Source organism: Myotis davidii, unplaced genomic scaffold (assembly GCF_000327345.1).
Source record: "Myotis davidii unplaced genomic scaffold, ASM32734v1 scaffold266, whole genome shotgun sequence".
Classification (NCBI taxonomy): domain Eukaryota; kingdom Metazoa; phylum Chordata; class Mammalia; order Chiroptera; family Vespertilionidae; genus Myotis; species Myotis davidii.
The window spans coordinates 4,326,297-4,345,104 of NW_006300032.1; the positions used below are offsets into that span (position 1 = coordinate 4,326,297).

General features: G+C 37.0%; 1 protein-coding gene across 18 annotated transcripts in view; it reads left to right on the forward strand.

Annotated features, from left to right (window-relative positions):
- Positions 1-18,808, forward strand: part of AHI1 (Abelson helper integration site 1) — a 155,252-nt gene that overhangs the window by 7,808 nt on the left and 128,636 nt on the right. For 17 of the 18 annotated variants that reach the window (XR_001515966.1, XR_001515965.1, XR_001515967.1 and 14 more), the window contains 7 exons: positions 719-1,272; positions 3,752-3,930; positions 6,248-6,470; positions 8,005-8,197; positions 13,582-13,677; positions 14,551-14,736; positions 16,701-16,853. Coding sequence is in view for 15 of the 18 variants with exons in the window: in XM_015572088.1 (XP_015427574.1) it covers positions 719-1,272; positions 3,752-3,930; positions 6,248-6,470; positions 8,005-8,197; positions 13,582-13,677; positions 14,551-14,736; positions 16,701-16,853 (1,584 nt within the window). In the remaining 3 variants the exon portion in view is untranslated. Of the gene's footprint in view, positions 1-718; positions 1,273-3,302; positions 3,466-3,751; positions 3,931-6,247; positions 6,471-8,004; positions 8,198-13,581; positions 13,678-14,550; positions 14,737-16,700; positions 16,854-18,808 lie in introns of those variants that run through there. The other variant, XM_015572096.1, reaches the window with a different exon arrangement.

The following is an 18,808-nucleotide window of genomic DNA, read 5'->3' on the forward strand; positions in this document are numbered from 1 at the left end:
CTTTCCCTATGGACTGTGGTTTTCTCTGGGAGATTCTTAATTGATTTAACCCTGCCTGCTTTTTATCCTTAGGAAATTTCTAAAAATATTTGTTTTATTACTAGTAACATTCCTATTTGATTTCTAGCCTTTTTTATATTAAAAATATCTTACTTTAAATAATTTTGATTGGGGAAAGAGGTACTGGTGTGTGCTTCATCTGTCATTTGATTTAACTTATAATATTTAAGTAATATTTAATCTTTGCAGTATTTTCAGTGATACATTTGGACTAATTGCAGGTTTATCCTAGAGCTATACACTGTTGGTTTTAGAATGTGATTATGAAGCAAGATAAATGACCTGTGTATGTTTTCTGATGGGGAACCTGAAGTTAGCTCAGAGGCCCTTTTACCAACTTCTCTTTATTAGGGTATGGATCATTCTGCCAAAGAAGAAATAGCATTTGAGATTTGAGCAATTAACTTCTTAATAGTCATTAAGGACTTTTTCACATGTTAACTCATTTGATCAGAAGTTACCCTCAGAGATTGCCAATCTAACGTTACAAGATTGAACTAGGAGAGTGCTTATCAGGTGCTCTAGAATGTCACTGTTTAAGTAAAAATATTATATAGTTTTTCCAATATTACACATTATTGAACACTAATCATTGTGTTTTATCTTTACATAACTAAACTATGCTTTGCTGAAACTTTGTCATTATGTCTTTTCCTAGCTTGACACTGTTAGAAGCAATCCCCGGAAAATTAAAGAAACTGAAAGTGATGAAGTAATTGCTGCTAACACTAGTAACACAAAGAAGAGCATGCGAGTCATTAAAAACAGACCAAGCAATCCACAGTCAGCAACTGAAAATCCAGATGATGATGGAAGTGTACAGGAAGACAAGCAAGAACAGGCAAATAAGTTTACAAAAACAGTGTGCCAGGTGACTACACAAGAAACGGAGCAGGAAACTTCTGAGAAAGTGGACTTTCTACATCAGAAAGTTCAGATGAGGTTACAGCCAGGTTTTGCTGATCACAGAAGTGAGATGGCAAATAAAGAAAAAGGAAATAATTTAGATGAGGAAGAACAACTGAAGCAAGTATACCAGCTCCAGGTAGCCGAAGAAATGGCAAAGGAGATTAAGAAGAAAATAAGAAAGAAACTCAAAGAACAGTTGACTGACTTTCCCTCAGATACTTGCTTGCATGATGACAAATTGAGCAGTGAAAAAAAAAGAAAGAAAAGAAAGAAAGCGCCAATCCTGCCTGATGCTGAAACAAGGTACTTTATATTCATAAATATAAAATGTCTTCTTAAAAAGAAACCTATTTCAGCTTTAAATGATACCTGTAGTTTCACAAAGAAAATTCTTAAGACTTTCATTTGGACACATTGCCAGTACAACAATAACAGCTAACGTTTTACAAAAGTTAACTCATTTATTCTTTATAACAACCCTATAGGGAATAGTAATATTATCTTTTGTAGATGAGAAAACTGAAGGGTTTATGTTACAGAACCAGTTAGAAGCTGAGCCAAAACTTTAGCAATGTTGCTCCAAAGACTACCCTTAACTACTCACTTACATCTGCTTTTTAAATAATATAAACTGGATTACTCCCCCTTTTTTTGAGTTATAAATACCTGTTTGGATATATGAACATAGCATTTTCTCCTTATACAAATAGCATTTGCTCATTGTAGGACATACAGAAAAAAAGAAAATAAAAACAATCCAATCATCCAGACATGATTACTACAGGTACTAGCAATTTGGTATTCTACTCTTTTTCTGTATATGATGCTTATATATGTATGCTTGCTTATACAGTGTGAATTGTGCCTATATTTATATAATATGTCTCTGCTTGGTGAAAACAAAATAAAACATGTCCTTTAACTACCATAATTTATTTTCTGTAAATCCATATTTAGGTAAACACCTTGAATTTGGAGCATTCAGTATTCAACTATTGCCTGGCACACAGGGGCAGTTTTCCCTAATGTCCTCATCTAAAAATAATTCCCCTTTTATCAAAAGCTAGATAACCAGTGGTAACAAAGAGAGGGCAAATAGAGTTGCTAGAGAGATATACTAGTATATTTATTATCAGTTGCTGCATTAAAACCCCCCCCCCTCCCCACACACACACACACACGCACACACACACACCAAAAACAAAAAAAAACTACTACAGAATTTAGCACTTTAAAACATCAAGCATTTATTGTCCCATCAGTTTTGTGAATTAGGAATCTGGATGTGGCTTAACTGGGTGTCTCCGACTCAGGGTCTCTCACAGGCTACAGCCAGGATATCAGCTGGGGCTGCAGTTATCTCAAGACTTGACTGGGTCGGGGAGGATCTGCCAAATGACATTGCTGTTGGAAGGCTTGGAAGATCCATTTCTAAGCTCACTCATGTGACTGCTGGGAGGTCTGAGGTCCTGACTGGCTTTTGGCCAGGGACATCAGTTCCTTGCTATTCAGACCTATTAATGTGGGCTTCTCACAACGGTGGACATTTGCTTCTCCAGATAGAGAATTCACCGTCTTTGGAATCTAATCCTATTCATAACATCTGTTACTTTTGTCATACACTTGTTTACTTAGAAGTATCAAAGGAAGGGGATTACACAAAGCTATGAATAGTAGGAGGTGGGGATTATTGGGGGCCATCTCATTGGCTGTTACCACAGTATATTATAAGTTTTCTTCTCATAGCTACCATATGAATTGGAAAGCCATGCTCACTATTAGATAAATTTAGTTCATGGCCCTGGCGGGTGTGGCTCAGTTGGTTGGGTGTCGTCCTGCACACTGAGGTTGCCAGTTTGATCCCCAGTAGGGGGCGTGCAGGAGGCAGCCGATCGTTGTTTCTCTCACATTGGTGTTTCTCTCTCTCTCTCCTTCTCCCTTCCTCTTTCTAAAAATCAATGAAAATATTTTTAAATAAAATAAGTAAATAAATTTAGTTCATAAATTTTAAATAAAGCCATGGTTGATATAACAGTGACATGCAAAGTGTATTGTTTTCTTTAAGTAATAGTATTTGATGATGTACTAAAATATGGCTTTCTGAGATGACTAATTGAATCTTTTTTAATTTTTTTTTATTTCTCAACCTCTTTATTGAAATATAATTTTATGTATAATGGAAGTCAATTTTTGATTATTTAGATACAGATATTTTTTACTTGATAAATTACAAACTTTACTGGCTGGTTTCTCACTACAACAATATTTACTTCTGGGATGCTACCCTTTTACTATTTATTAGTTAATCTGATGCACATTTTCATTTTCAGCCTTCTGAAAATGTAGTGGCACACCAGCAACTGGAAAATAAGCAATTTTTAACTAGAAATGAAAGGTTGAATATCTGAAGCCTTTTGAAAACAGAACAAACTGAGAACACATGTTTTGCTTTTAAATAAAGTAATTTAGAAATGTCGTCTTTTATTTGACAGCAAGGTGAGGATGCTTTGATCAATCCTATGTAAAGACAGATCCATTGCTCATAAAATACAATTTCATTTCCCCCTGGTGTTTAGAGCTTAGTTTAATTTGACTCCTGGGGAATATCCATATGTCTAGTTTGACAGCTAACCATTTTAGTGCAAAAGAAAGCGTATGTATCTCCTAGTTGGAAATAATATTGATTTTAGGATTATCCTTGCCTCTAGTCACTGTTCACTTTGCTGCAGTATGAATAATGATAATATATAGATAATGACGTATACTTTGGTTATACTTGTAGGACATTGCCCTTTGATGACACAATTCAAGGTGAACAAAAGAAGGAAAGTCTAGTTGGAACAGTTACTTCAGATAATCATCAAGATGATAAAATAACTACTGTGGAACAAAATGTAGATGACAGCATGCAAGATGAGACAAAATTCAAACCAAGGAAAAAGAAAAAGAAGCCTAAAGCAGGTTTGTTATCCCGATTAATTGAAAAATGTGTTCCTTGGTAGAAATAACCTGATTTTAGAACTTTCAGTCCTTAAAAGTAAAAATCTTACAAAGATATAATTTAAAAAATCCAATATAGAATATTTGGTACTTGTTCTTGTATTCATCTAGATTAAAACAGTTCATTATTTGTGACTGTGTGTCTCTGTGATAAGTTAGTATCTATCTACTTGAGTCATCTCTAATTCCTGACTTAATTTAATTCAACTCTAGAATGACATTAATGTTGTAGTTGCTATTATAGCATAGAAGATTTCTTCTTTCTACACCATTGAGTTTAGAACCCTAAATAATTTAGACTCATAGTTGAAAGCTATAAATGGACAACAGCCAGTAAACATTTCAGATGTTGAGGCTGCATGCTTCTGTCAAACATGGGGTCTTCCCAATTCCTCAGCCTAAGTTAGCTTATGTCCTTCTCATTTTTCTTTTTCCCTTCTTGCTTTCGATCTTCCTCTTTACTCATATCTTTCCTCTTATTTTCCTTTACTTTTTATTCTTTCCTTTTTCCTACACCCTTTTGTTGTTGTTGTTTTCAGTTTCTATTTTAATTGGCCCAAAACTGGCACTATCCTAGGCAATTTCAGAATTTATGGTACTTATTCATTAGATTATGCAATTGATGATGTTTTATGGTTTCTGTAATTTTGGAAAAGTGTACATATTATAAATATACTACTTAGTGAATGTTTACAGACTGAATATGCATATAGAATCATCATCCAAATAAAAAAACAGCATCATTGGCACCCAGAAATCCTCTCAAGTCCCTTTCCAGTTCATTGCCCTTTAGGAGCAAACACTATCTTGGCATATAAACACTGTCTTGACATAAAAAGTAAACGCATAGTTTATTTTTGCCTGCTTTTCTACTTTCAGAAAATTGAATCATAAATACTCTGCTCTTTTGTGTCTGGCTTTTTTCATTCAAAATTATTTTTGTGAGATTAAATACAATGGTTGCATGTAGTTAAACTTATTCATTATCAGTTCTGTTTTTGTACTGTATAGATACCATTGTATAAATATAACACAATTAATTTACCTATTGTATTGAAGGACATTTAAGTTTCTTGTTTTAGGTGGTTACAAATAAAGCTGTAATGAATATCTAGTCATGTCTTTTGGCAAGCGTATGTATATATTTTTATTGAGCATATTCTTAGGAGTAGAGTTACTATGGCATAGATTATGTGGACTTTTCACTTTAATAGGTATGTCCCATTTTTCCACAGTTGGTTTACCAATTGATACAGGCAGTATTTGAGAGCCTCCATTGCTCTATATCTTCACTAACATTGGTGTTAATATTTTGAAACGTTAGCCATTTTTAGCTGTGCATGTTTCATCTTGACTTTAATTTGATTTCCATGATAACTAGTGAAGTTGAGCATCTTCTTCATGTTTGACTACTTGGATTTCTTCATTGGTAAATTTGTTCAAGTTTTCAGTGTATTTTTTAATGGAATTATCTGTCTTTTTATTAATTTGTGAGAATAATTTATACATCTAGTCATTAATCTTTTCCTCCATAAAAATATAGCTGCAAGTCCTTCAGCTTACCTCTGAATGCATCTCCCTTCCTTGAATGTTAGTCTGTACATTGTTTCTGTACTTTTCTCATGCCTTTAAAAAATACTTTCCTGATGCCTTTAAAAGTAGTCTTTTTAATTCATTTGGCTTTTCAAGTTTTTATTATCAGAAGCATTGATCTACTATATCCTCTCAGAAGCATAAATTACAGTTATAAATGAATTGAGTGATATATATTCCACTTGGAAAAGACCTAGATATAATTATTTTTATCTTTGGTCTCTTTTTCTTTTTTGTTGTTTGTCCTTATTAGGGAAAATAAAGATTCCTTATTTTAATGTATTAGGAAATGCAGTGTTTTACTCTTAGAGTGTTGTCTGATATTGCCTGACTTTTTCTTTTGTTGTTTAAATATATTTTTATTGATTTTTAGAGAGAGAAGAAGGGAGAGGGAGATAGAAACATCGATCAGCTGCCTCCTGCATGCCTCCTATTGGGGATCAGACCCACAACCTGGGCATGTGCCTTGACTGGGAATCAAACTGATGACCTCTTGGTTCATGGGACAGTGCTCAACCAGCTAAGCTACACTGGCTGGGCTTGTCAAGATTTTTCCTTGAAGTTTCTTTATTAACAAAGACCAATAACCATGAATCATTAAGATTAGGCTATCTGAAAATTCAATTTACATGAGTATATTGTGGGAAAAATGAATTGCAGTGTTGATTTTCTTCCATACTTGTAGTTTCAGATGATAATGAAGACACTGAGGGTGATAATGGTGTTCATGAAATAACAAGTCGAGATAGTCCAGTTTATCCCAAATATTTGCTTGATGATGACCTTGTCCTGGGAGTTTACATTCACCGAACTGATCGACTTAAGTCAGATTTTAAGATTTCTCGCCCCATGGTAAAAATTCATGTGGTTGATGAGATTACTGGTCAGTATGTCAAGAAAAATAATAGGTAATTTTTTTATTTTTTTATTGTACAGCCAACCCATTGAATTGAAAATGTCTATAGTAGAAGTCCTCTTTGCTGCCATTGAAAGTCAATGTGAGTAGGGCTATGGATTTGTATTGGAGAACAGTTTACCAGTTGTAGGTGTTCACCAACAATTCACACCGATCAGTATGTTTTATAGAAGAAATGGGGAGCATCTGTTAATTTATTGATTCATTTTAAGTGGAGGAGAGTTGAGAGAGTTTCTGCCAAGCTTAATGACTAATTTATGGCATGAAACTAGCATTGTAAATCTTGTTACGTTGCACTGTAAATGCATTAGTTTTCTAACTTCCTATTTTTGTTCTGAAGTTATTATGTTACCTGGATCTCAGGTGAGATAAATGAATCTTGAATTTAATTTTATTCCTACTATTACTTCCATAGCTAATGTGTGCTTGAAGACCCAAATAAAAAATACAATAAAATAAACAATTATACTAGAACTAGAGGCCTGGTGCACGAAATTTGTGCATGGGGAGAGGGGACCCTTCAGCCCGGCCTGCACCTTCTCCAATGGGGAGAGGGGACCCCACGGGGGATGTCCAACTGCCAGTTTAGGCCTGATCCTGAATCTTGGACCACTGGCCCTAACCGCTCACTTTGCCTGCCTGCCTGATCGCCCATAACCGCTCTCCCCTGCCAGCCTGACCAGCCCTGATCCGTTCTCCCCTGCTGGTCTGATCGCCCCTAACTGACCTCCCCTGTCGGCCAGATCGCCCCTAACTGTTGCCCCCTGCCAACCTGATCACCCCCTAACTGCTCCCCCTGCCAACCTGATCACCCCCTAACTGTTCCCCCCTTCTGGCCTGACCTCCTCTGCCTCGGCCCTTGCCACTGGGGCGTTCATTGACGTTCACTGTGCCAACTAGCGGTGGGGTATCTGAAGCTGGCTCGTAACCCGAATTTTAGCTCACAACTCAAAGCAAAAAATCGGCCGAGAGACAGCTCGTGTCTCGAAAAACTCGTTAGTCGGGACACTCGTAAGTCAAGGCCTCACTATAGATTTAAAAAGCTATCTGCTTGGAAAGATGGCAATGATGAGAAACATGAGGATTATCAAAAAGTCATTCACTTATTCATTTGTCTTAGAGCATATAAACCTTGAAAGGTTTATAATCCTATTGTGTCATTTTTTTATTTAAATATACTGTATTATTTTATTTATGACAAACTCATTTAAGATTCTGAAGGAGGTACTTTATTCCATCTTTGAATGCTGAAGGTATAGTCATACCTCTCACTTTATATTTCTATAATAAAATAATTATGTGAAACCAACTGATAGTATGTAAGTGCAAAATGAAGTACTACCACTTCCAAGTCTCATAAAATTTATAATTTTCTAGATGGACAATCAAAGTAATTTTTCCTTATGAATCATGGCTATTCATTATTTCTAGTTGCCTCACTTTGAATACCACATTTTTTTTTATTTTTTCTTACATTCTCAAATTTATAAAGAATTGTGTTAATAGAAATATCTTTTTTTGAACAGTGAGCGGCCTGTTTCATCTTACTTTGAAAAAGACAATGTGGATTATATTCTTCCTATTATGACCCATCCATATGATTTTAAACAGTTAAAATCAAGACTTCCAGAGTGGGAAGAACAAATTATATTTAATGAAAACTTGCCCTACTTGCTTCGAGATTTTGATGAGAGCCCTAAAGTCATCCTGTTTTTTGAGGTATGAATTAAATAGAGCTGTTCAAACTAGATTTTTAGTTATCACAGTCATCCCTTGGTATCCACAGGGGATTGGTTCTAGGACCCTCTGCAGATAGCGAACTCTGTCGGTACTGAAGTCCCTTTTATAACCTGTATTTGCATATAGGCTGCAGCAGGGTGTACCCACACATCCTTCATTCACATTGATTCAGCATAGTGCTCAGTGCATGGCAAATTCAAGTTTTGCTTTTGGGAAATTTCTAGGATTTTTTTTTTTAATATTTGTGATGTGCTGTTTAGTTGAATCTTCAGATGTGGAACTCACAGATACAGAGGGCCAATTGCATAGCAAAAATGTAGGCTATTGTTTTTAGTAGTTTAATATACAACCAAGTAGTGTGAGAATTTAGTTTCTATTATAGTGTTATAACATGCAGTGGAGATGCAAGTAAGAGCATATTTGCTGAGGATTTACTAGTGCAAGTATTTAGCCATTGGATTTACTCTATTATTTAATCCTTAGAACAATGCCAGGATTATTAATTGAAGTGTTGAATCTAATCTGTATCTATGTAATTCTACATTCTCAACTTATTTCACGGAGTGTAAACTCACTTAATATCAAAATCCCTAAGAGTTTGTATACTACTAAGAGAAAAAGGTGGACATACACATATCACTTGACTAATACAATGTAATATATAACCAAATGAAGTAGAACTTCTTGGATGTGAAGGTTAGTGGAGGGTCTGATCAGTTAGGGAAAGCTTTATGGAGTAAATGGCCTTTGAACTGACATGCTATTCTAATTTTTTACTGCAAAAGAAATAAAAGAGTGTAAAATGATTTTTTGAAGTATAAAGTGATTTTTCTCAGTTATTCCAATTTTAAGTGCAGGTAATTTGTATTTGAAGCTAGTTTAAACCTATGTATCACATTTCTTTTAACGAATCCATGTTCTCTTTCCATAAGCAAAAGGAAGTTGAGAAAACCTATTTTCCAGTTTAAGCAAGATGGGGAATTTTAGCATGGGAAAAGCAAGGCATGACCAGAATCAATGATTGCTTTTGTAGTTACTTGTTGTTGTTGTTTTTAAAATACTTATCTTTTTTAAAAATAGATTTTATTGGTTTTTTTACAAAGAGGAAGGGAGAGTGATAGAGTGTTAGAAACATTGATGAGAGAGAAACATCGATCAGCTGCCTCCTGCACACCCCCTACTGAGGATGTGCCCGCAACCATGGTACATGCCCTTGACCAGAATCAAACCGGGGCCCTTCAGTCCGCAGGCTGACGCTCTTATCCATTGAGCCAAACCAGTTAGGGCTGTTTTTATGGTCTTTCAGGTGATCTATGTGTGTTTAGGAAGCAAATATTCCACCATTTACATCTGGTTATGTATGATTTATGCAAAGCTATGATTTTTTTAAGTGACATAATTTGTATGTCAAGGAATTTTTTCTTTGTCATAGAAATTTGTCATTTGTTACTATAATATTCTTTCATATTCATTTAACTAATATGAAATTTAAGAAAGATTCTTGGATTATAAACACTTTTGGTTGCTTAAGTTTTAGTATGATGTGTTATTGTTTACAAAACTAATTTTTTTTCTTAAATATATTTTTATTGATTTCAGAGAGGAAGGGAAAGGGAGAGAGAGATAGAAACATCAGTGATGAGAGAGAATCTTTGATCATTTGCCTCCTACACACCCCCGACCATGGATCGAGCCTGTAACCCGGGCATGTGCCCTTGACTGGAATTGAACCCAGGACCCTTCAGTCTGTAGGCCAACACTTTATCCACTGTGCCAAACCAGCTAGGGCCAAAACTAATTTTTGACTTCCATTTTTTAAGGGTGTTTTGAGGACAGCTTGATAATATCTACCAGAAGTCTTTAAAATTTATTGCACTTCTAGGTATTTCTACTAAGGGAAAAATGACAGCTATACAAAGATGTAAGTGCAAGCGTATTTACTTAAGCACTGTTTATAATAGCAAAAATTTTAGAGATGTCTTTTCAATCAGTAAGAGGTTTGGTTAAATAAATTATGGTATTTAAATTAATTTATGGTAATACGTGGTATATGTACATATTGACTTGAAGAAATATCCACTATAAAGCATATCAAAATAGTTTGTGAAATAGCATTGGATCTGTGGTAGTAATATGGTATATATACATATTGACTTGAAGAGATATCCACTATAAAGCCTATCAAAATAGTTTATGAAATAACATTGGATTTGTAGTAGTAATATAGAAGTATTTAGGAATGCACAGAAAAAGGTTTAGATATGTGTAAACCTCTAAACATGTAGATATTAATGTTAATCATCTCTGTGTCTGGATTACAAGTTGTTTTTACTTTGTAATTATATTTCATATTGTCAGTATTTTTTCACTGAGCATGTATTACTCTGAAAACAGGTTTAAGAATATAAAGAATAGGGATGAGTGGAGTCCATATTATTTTTTAAAGCATTCTTCTATAAAGATTTGTTACCTCAGCTGAACTTTTGATAAATACCAGTACGTTCAAAGTGATAATTTTTTTTTGACAAGTACCTACAACAGCGGTTCTCAACCTATGGGTTGTGACCCCTTTGGGGGTCAAACTACCCTTTCACAGGAGTCGCCTAAGACCATCAGAAAGCACATATATAATTACAAATTGCTTTTATGATTAATCACAATGCTTTAATCATGTTCGATTTGTAACAATGAAAATACATCCTGCATATCAGATATTTACATTACGATTCATAACAGTAGCAAAATTAGAGTTATGAAGTAGCAATGAAAATAATTTTATGGTTGGGGGTCACCACAATATGAGGAACTGTATTAACCCCTTCCCCAACAATTTTTTTATTAAAAACGTTTCTTTTTCAGACTAATTTTTTAATTTGGTTCTATATAGTATTTTTGATGCTGGTTATGAAAACAGTTTGTAACTCATCTTCCTATAAACCATATTTTTTTACCATATTTTCTTAGTATACTCGTCGACGACTGAAAAAGAACATTTTGTGAAAACGAGTATACACGTTTCTGCCGGGGAAGGGGTTAAAGGGTTGTGGCATTAGGAAGGTTGAGAACCACTGACCTAGAATATAGATAGTCTCTGTGGCAGGTTGGTAATAATTCCATGAGCTTTGGCATCCAGACAGGATGGAGATATGTGAAAGAAATTTTCTTGAGAAGCCTAATTACAACATTTATACAAAAAGAAAATTCTCAATTTCAGGAAGATGATCCAAGTAAGGACCCAGAGATAAATAAGACCATGAGTTTTTAAATAAACAGTCCTTCGAAGTCTGCTCTCATACATTAAAAAAATGATCAAAGTTTAAGTATTCTAAATCTTGTGTACTGGTATTTGTGCCTAGACTATATTTAAGGTAACTAGTATTTTGTCTTGGATTTTAAATAAATCTTAAAGATCCTATATAATGAAAAGCTAATATGCAAATCGACTAAACAGCGGAACGATTGGTCGCTATGATGTGCATTGACCCCAGGGGGCAGACGCTCAATGCAGGAGCTGCCCACTGATGGTCAGTGCGCTCCCACAGGGGAAGTGCCACTCAGCCAGAAGCCCTGAGCTGGGCTCATGGCTGGCAAGTGCAGCAGCAATGGCCAGAGCCTCTCATGTTTCTGTGGCAGCACTAAGGCTGTCCTCTGGGGAGCGGACCGGCAGGCAGGCAGGCGAGCGGTGAGGAGCCAGCAGTCCCGGATTGTGGGACGGTGCAGGCCAGGCTGAGGGACCCCTGCCCGACCCTGCTGCCCAGTGCATGAATTTCATGCACCGGGCCTCTAGTCCTAGCTAATAAAAGAGAAACATGGTAATTAGCCATACCTCTGCTACCCTTCCCATTGGCTAATAAGAGCGATATGCAAATTAACTGCCAACCAAGATGGCGGCCGGGAGCCAGGCAGCTTGAAGCAAACATGAGGCTTGCTTGCTTTAGTGACGGAGGAAGCCAATGTTCCCCGACTGCCGCTGCCGCCCTCTGAGCTTGCAGTTTGAAACATTGTTACAAATATAGAATCTAAACAAACTTCAGAAACCTGCTTTCAGTAAGCCGGGATCTCAGAGCTGGAGTTGAAACAGTGTTTTAATTATAGAACCCAAACAAACCAGATACCTGCTTTCAGCAGCCGAGGCCTCAGAGCTGGAGCCAAGCCTCAGAGCTGAAGCTGGCCCAGAATTAAAAAAACAAAGAAAAAAAGGAACGGTTGGGAGCTTCAGTCACCCGCCAGCCTGAAAACAGCCCTCAGCCCCTCACCCAGACTGGCCAGGCACCCAGTGGGGACCCCCACCCTGAAGGGTGTGTGACCAGCTGCAAACAGCCATCAGCCCCTCACCCAGGCTGGCCAGGCACCCAAGCAGGACCCCCACCCTGATCCAGGACACCCTTCAGGGCAAACCAGCTGGCCCCAGCCGTGCACCAGGCCTCTATCCTATATAGTAAAAGGGTAATATGTCTCCCAGCACCGGGATCAACGTGACAGGGGGCAGGGCCCAAACCCCCTGATCGCCTTGCGGCTCTGTGTGTGACAGGGTGCGGCACCCCAACCCCCTTATCGGCCCTGCTCTGCGTGTGACGGGGGAGAGCCATAACCTCCCCATCAGCCCTGCCCTGAGTGTGACAGTGGCGGCACCCCAACTCCCTGATCCGCCCTGCTCTGTGTGTGACAGGGCGCGGTGCCCCAACTCCTTATCGGCCCTACTCTGTGAGTGACAAGGGAGATCCTCAACCCCCTGATGGTCCCTGCTCTGCGTGACTGGGGGGAGCTCCCCAATCCCCTGATCAACCCTGCTTTGTGCATGACAGGGTATGGAGCCCCAACCCCCCTGATGGGCCCTGCTCTGTGAGTGACAGGGGGCAGTGCCCCAACCCCCTGATTGGCCCTGTTCTGTGCGTGACGGGTGGCGCCGCAACCTCCCCATCGACCCTGCCTTGAGTGTGACAGGGCGATGCCCCAACCCCCCAATCGGCCCTACCCTGAACGTGACTGAGGGTGGCATCACAACCTCCCGATCTGCCCTGCTCTGTGTATGACAGGGTGGGTGGTCCCTGTGTCACCCGGGGGCAGGCCTAAGCCAGCAGGTCGTTGTCTCCCGAGGGGTCCCCCTCTCCCCCGAGTGCACAAATTTTTGTGCACTGGGCCTCTAGTTTATTAATAATAGAAAGTGGTCAAAAAATGGACCTCATTAACAGTATCAATTAATTTAAAGGTTAATGAAATTAGATGAAAATATTTTTTCTTCCTATAAGGAAAACTTTAAAATGAACAAATGATTTTTCCATTTTCATAATATATTATTAGAAAATACTAAATTTTAGGTAGCCTAGTCTTCTGTGAAGTAATTTTTAAATATTTATTTACAGATTCTTGATTTCTTAAGCATGGATGAAATTAGGAATAACTCTGAAATTCAAAACCAAGAATGTGGCTTTCGGAAAATTGCCTGGGCATTTCTCAAGGTATGTTTTTATTCTGGTTCAAACACTTTAAAATAATCTAATCTGATTGGTTGCTTTTCCCCAGTTACTTTGGTTTCATATAAGGAGTTATGATCCAAGGTAAGATTGAAGTGGTAGAGTTACTAATTCAAGCTTGGGTGATGTCCATTTAGATTCTTAAGCATTCATTGAGTGCCCAGTTTGTGCCAGGTACATGGTTTGGCTGTAAGGATATAGCATAAAAAAGAAACACACAACTCTGTTGTCATTTTTTCAACTTAACAAATATTTATTAAATCCTTTGTGTGTGCCAGTCACTGTTCTAGTCATGCCAGCCACGGCTAACTAGATCCTTTTTAAGTAGGTACACTAAAACATTTTTTAAAAGTAATGAATGGATTTAATAAGTTTAAGCATGTTAATTACTATTTGAAAATGGTTTTGACTTTTTAAAAATTAAGACCATAAGATTTTACCATTAAAAATACTGATACTAAACAAATGGAAAATTTATATCTGTGTTTAAATAATATGTATTTGATTTTTATCATTGTTATCTTAAAGGTATATTGACCACCTTCTATGTGGAAAGTAACATTTTGGATAGAAATATAAAATTTTTATCAACCAGCTGAAGTTGTATACGCAAAAAGAAAACTGTCAGGAAAATATTTTAATTTAAAAGCTGTTTATTTGGATTACCTTTTGTCTAAGTGATTTGGAACTGTGGTTAGCCAACTGTGTCAATGTTGTTTCCTTTGCTTTGTAAATCTTAAGGAATTTCTGTATGCCATATTCATCTTTTTAAAATGAGTTTGTGACTATATACTATTGCTTTATCTGATTTATTTATTGTCAATGAACATAAAGTGTTATTTGAATTCTTATTTTAAGCTTGTAGGAGCCAATGGAAATATAAACATCAATTCAAAACTTCGCTTGCAGCTATACTATCCACCTCCTAAGCCTCGACCCCATGTAAAAGTCGTTGAGGTTTTCGAATGGTGGTTAAAATGTCCAAGAAATCATTATCCGTCAACGTTGTATGTGACTGTAAGAGGATTGAAAGTTCCAGAATGTGTAAGTCAATCGCACATGTAAGCGTTACGTCCTCTGTTGTTGAGATTAAATAGTAGCATGTTTTCCATTTCTAAAAAGATAAGATCTCTAGAATTATTTTAATGAATTTGTAGAATAGAAAGTTACCTTCAGAGATGATGTATTCATCCTGTAATAGCTGATACTTAAAAGATACTTAAATGAGTTTTAAATATTAAATATACATTTCGTTGTTAGGAAAAATGTTTTGTTTTTTTAAAACTGGTGTTTTTGTTTGTTTTTAATCCTAACCCGAGTCTATGTTATTTTTGGTGTTTGTTTTGATGTCTTTTTATTGATTTTAGAGAGAGTAGAAGGGAGAGAGAAAGAAACATTGATTTGAGAAACATAAATTGGTTGCCTCCCATATGTGCTCCGACCAGGGATCAAACCTGCAACTTTTTGGTGTACAGGATGGCACTTCAACCAACTGAGCCACCAGGCCATGGTGATAATACTGTTTTTTAAAAATTAAAGATAAAAGAATCATGTAAAGCAGGAGTTGACAAATAAAGGACCAGATAATATTTTAAGCTTTTCAGACTTTATAGTCTGTGTTGCAGTTACTTAGCTTTGCCTTTGTAGCATGAAAGTAGCTACATAGACATATGTAAGTGATAATAAAACAATTTGAAAATGTGTTCCAATAAAACTTTATTTATAAAAGGAGTCAGCAGGATAGATTTGAGACCTGGGCCATAGTTTGCAAACATGATTTACAGGCACATTTTTCACAATATTATTTAAATAGTTATAAACAGTATTTCTGCTGCTGTTTTCCATATATTAAAATTACTAGAGGCCGGGATTCGTGCACTGGTGGGGTCCCTTGGTCTGGCCTGCACCCTCTTGCAATCCGGGACCCATCCGGGGATGTCGGAGAGCCAGTTCCAGCCCAATCCCCGCAGGCAAGGCTGAGGGACTCCACTGGTGCACGAATCCATGCACTGGGCCTCTAGTACGTATATAAGATCTTGGGTTAATCTCTTCCCACCCTCCCCTTTCCCCTCTTCCCTCTGAGATTCATCAGTCTTTTCCATGTTTCCATGCCTGTGGTTTCCACTCTTGTGTTGAGCATCTTCCCCCTGGTGGTCAGTGCGCATCATAGCTATTGGTCAGTCTGGTCAGCTGGTCAGCCAGTCGCTTAGGCTTTTATATATATGGAAGATAATGATCTAGAAGAGGGTCTTAATATACGGTGACATTATATATGGGGTCCTAATATATACGGTGGGTTTTTAACTTTAGGTGGTGGGCACACAGTGTAATATACAGGTCTTGTAACATAGAGACCCACACCTGAAACCTGTATGATCACGTTGATCAATGTCACCCCCAATACATTTAATTTAAAAAATTATAATGATCTTAGCAAAGAATATGTCCTAAAAGGAGCTGAAACTTTTGATTTTGTCTTACTTGCTGTAACATATTTCAGGACAGTTGCATATTCTGTAGTTGATATTATAAACTGTGATTACAGAGTTGGTTTGCATTGATTTGAGTTAAATCTATTTTTAAGAAATGAAAGATTTAAACAACTTTAGATCTTAATGATAACAGTTTCGTGTTATTAAAGCCAGAGGTACCATCTTATATCAAAGCCATGACATAACATCTGATAGGTGTTGGTGAAGAGGCAGAAACAAAGGAACAGAGTTATTCAAACAGTATCATGTTACCACTTGAGTTCTGTTTTTTTCTCTTTTCTCCCAGCTTCTAAGGCTTTTTGGTTATAGGACAATAATTTCAAGCAAGTTTCACTTTATTTAGGATAATGTGCAAATAAAAGTCGAAATTTTTCTGGATTACATTTCCAAGTCGATTTTTTTCTGGATTACATTTTGAAGACATTTCCATGTTGTCTGTTTCAATATTTTAAAAACCATCTATGCTAGGAAAGAGAAAAAAATTAACATGATATATATTTTTCTATACATATTTAGGTAAAGCCATCTTACCGTTCTGTGGTGGCTCTTCAGGAGGAAAAAGGTAAACCAGTGCATTGTGAGCAACAGCATGAGCCAAGTTCAGTGCACATAGAACCTGGACTAGAAGATTCAAAGGAAGTAGTGAAGTGGCAACGACTGCCTGGGCAGGTGACGTGTTTAATGTTGAGTTCATTTAGATATTGACTTATTTACTAGTAATTAGATTGCTATTTAAAACTCTCAGATTATCCTTATTTATAATCACATATTGTCTTTACAATAATTCACTTGACAAGTAATGATAGTGTTTATCATTTGCATAAAAACACTATCTAGGTTGTTTTTTTAGGACCTGGGCAGTTTTATTAGTTTGCTAGAGCTGCCATAAAAAAAAAAAAGTGCAGACTGCTTGACTTGTACAACAGAAATTTATTTACTCATAGTTCTGCGGACTGGAAGTCCCAAGATCAAGGATTGGCAGGGTTGGTTTACTCTGAAGCCTTATTCTTGCCTGGCAGATGGCTGCCATCTTGCTGCCCTTTCATGGTCTTTTCCCCTTCTAACCAGGACCCTCCCTAACAACTTCATTTTAACTTAATCAGCTAGTTCAGGAGTGGGGAACCTTTTTTCTGTCAAGGGCCATTTGGATATTTATAACATCGTTCATGGGCAAAATTACCAACTTAAAAATTAGCCTGCTATATTTGGTCAAACATTTAATTAACTCATCCATAATGCTTTGGCAGGGCCAGACCAAATGATTTCACAGGCCTTCTACGCCCTATGGGCTGGACATTTCTCACCCCTGAGCTAGTTAAAGACCTTCTCTCCAAATACTGTTACATTCTGAAGTACTGGGGCTAAGGCTTTAACAAATGAATTTTGGGGTACACAATTCAGCCCATAACAAGTAAAAAGCACACATTTTTTTATATCTCTAAGAGGTATGTCTCCTAATGGATTTTATTACTTTAAAATGTTTTTTAATGAATTCATAAAATTTTTTTGCAGTCCCTGGGTCCTTCCTTAATCACATTTTGGTGGAGATATGTACATGTATATTCTTCTACCACAAGTAGAGCAGTATTTAAGCTTGTACTAACTTTTTCTTACTTGGTTAGTATATTTTGTAGTAGCAAGACGCATTGCTGATACAGTTTTGTAAATCACTTACTTGTTTCCACAAAGACTGGAGTGGTTTATTTTATGTCTGAGCCAATACCAATGCAGTTTATCTAAAAATCTTAACTTATGCAAACATTCAGTATATACATAAGGATAATTGTTTTCCCAGACCTTCTCATTGTCTGTGTTTCGCTTTGACATTCTTTTCTTTTTCAAAAAAATTTTTTAAAATTGATTTTAGGGAGAGGGAGAGAGAGATAGAAACATCAATCAGAGAGAATTATTTTTAAAAATTAAAGACAAAAGATGTTATTTTTGGTGTTTGTTTTGATGTGTGTTTTTTAATTGATTTTAAAGGGAGTACACCCCCACTGGGGATCAAGCTGGCAACCCAGACATGTGCCCTGAATGGGAATTGAGCCCCGGACCTTTTGGTTCATGGGTCAGTACTCAACCATTGAGCAATACTGGCCAGGCTTGAGGTAGACTTTAAAGGATAGCCATATTAGGGGTGGGTGAAGAAGGATAGAGAAAGGTATTTCATCTGGGGCCAAAGTTGTAAATAGGTGGGAAAGGACTGAGGTATTCATCAGGCACTCAAAAACTTGGCTGGCTGGCAATGAGAGTTTGTAAGAGATAGGGCTATGTGGTAGATTAGCAGGCCCATGTTGTGGAGTGTCTTGAGTGATAGCCTAATTAGTGATTGTGTGGGATGTGAGAGATTAATGGAAGATTTTTGGGTAGGAGAGAAGCATTGTCTCAATCATATTTTAGGATAAATTGATGCTGGCAGTGGCATAGAGGAGATCTTGAAGTAGGATCCATCAGAATGAGAGAAACCTACCACATGGCAGGCAGTTGCAGTAATTGATGTGAGATGAAAGAGTCTGACCTTGGGAGAATGGTGGCAAAAATGAAAAATAAGAGATGACTATAAGAAAGAAAGAATGGAGTAGCATAATTTAGTGACTGACAAGATAGTAAAGAAGGGGAAAGAG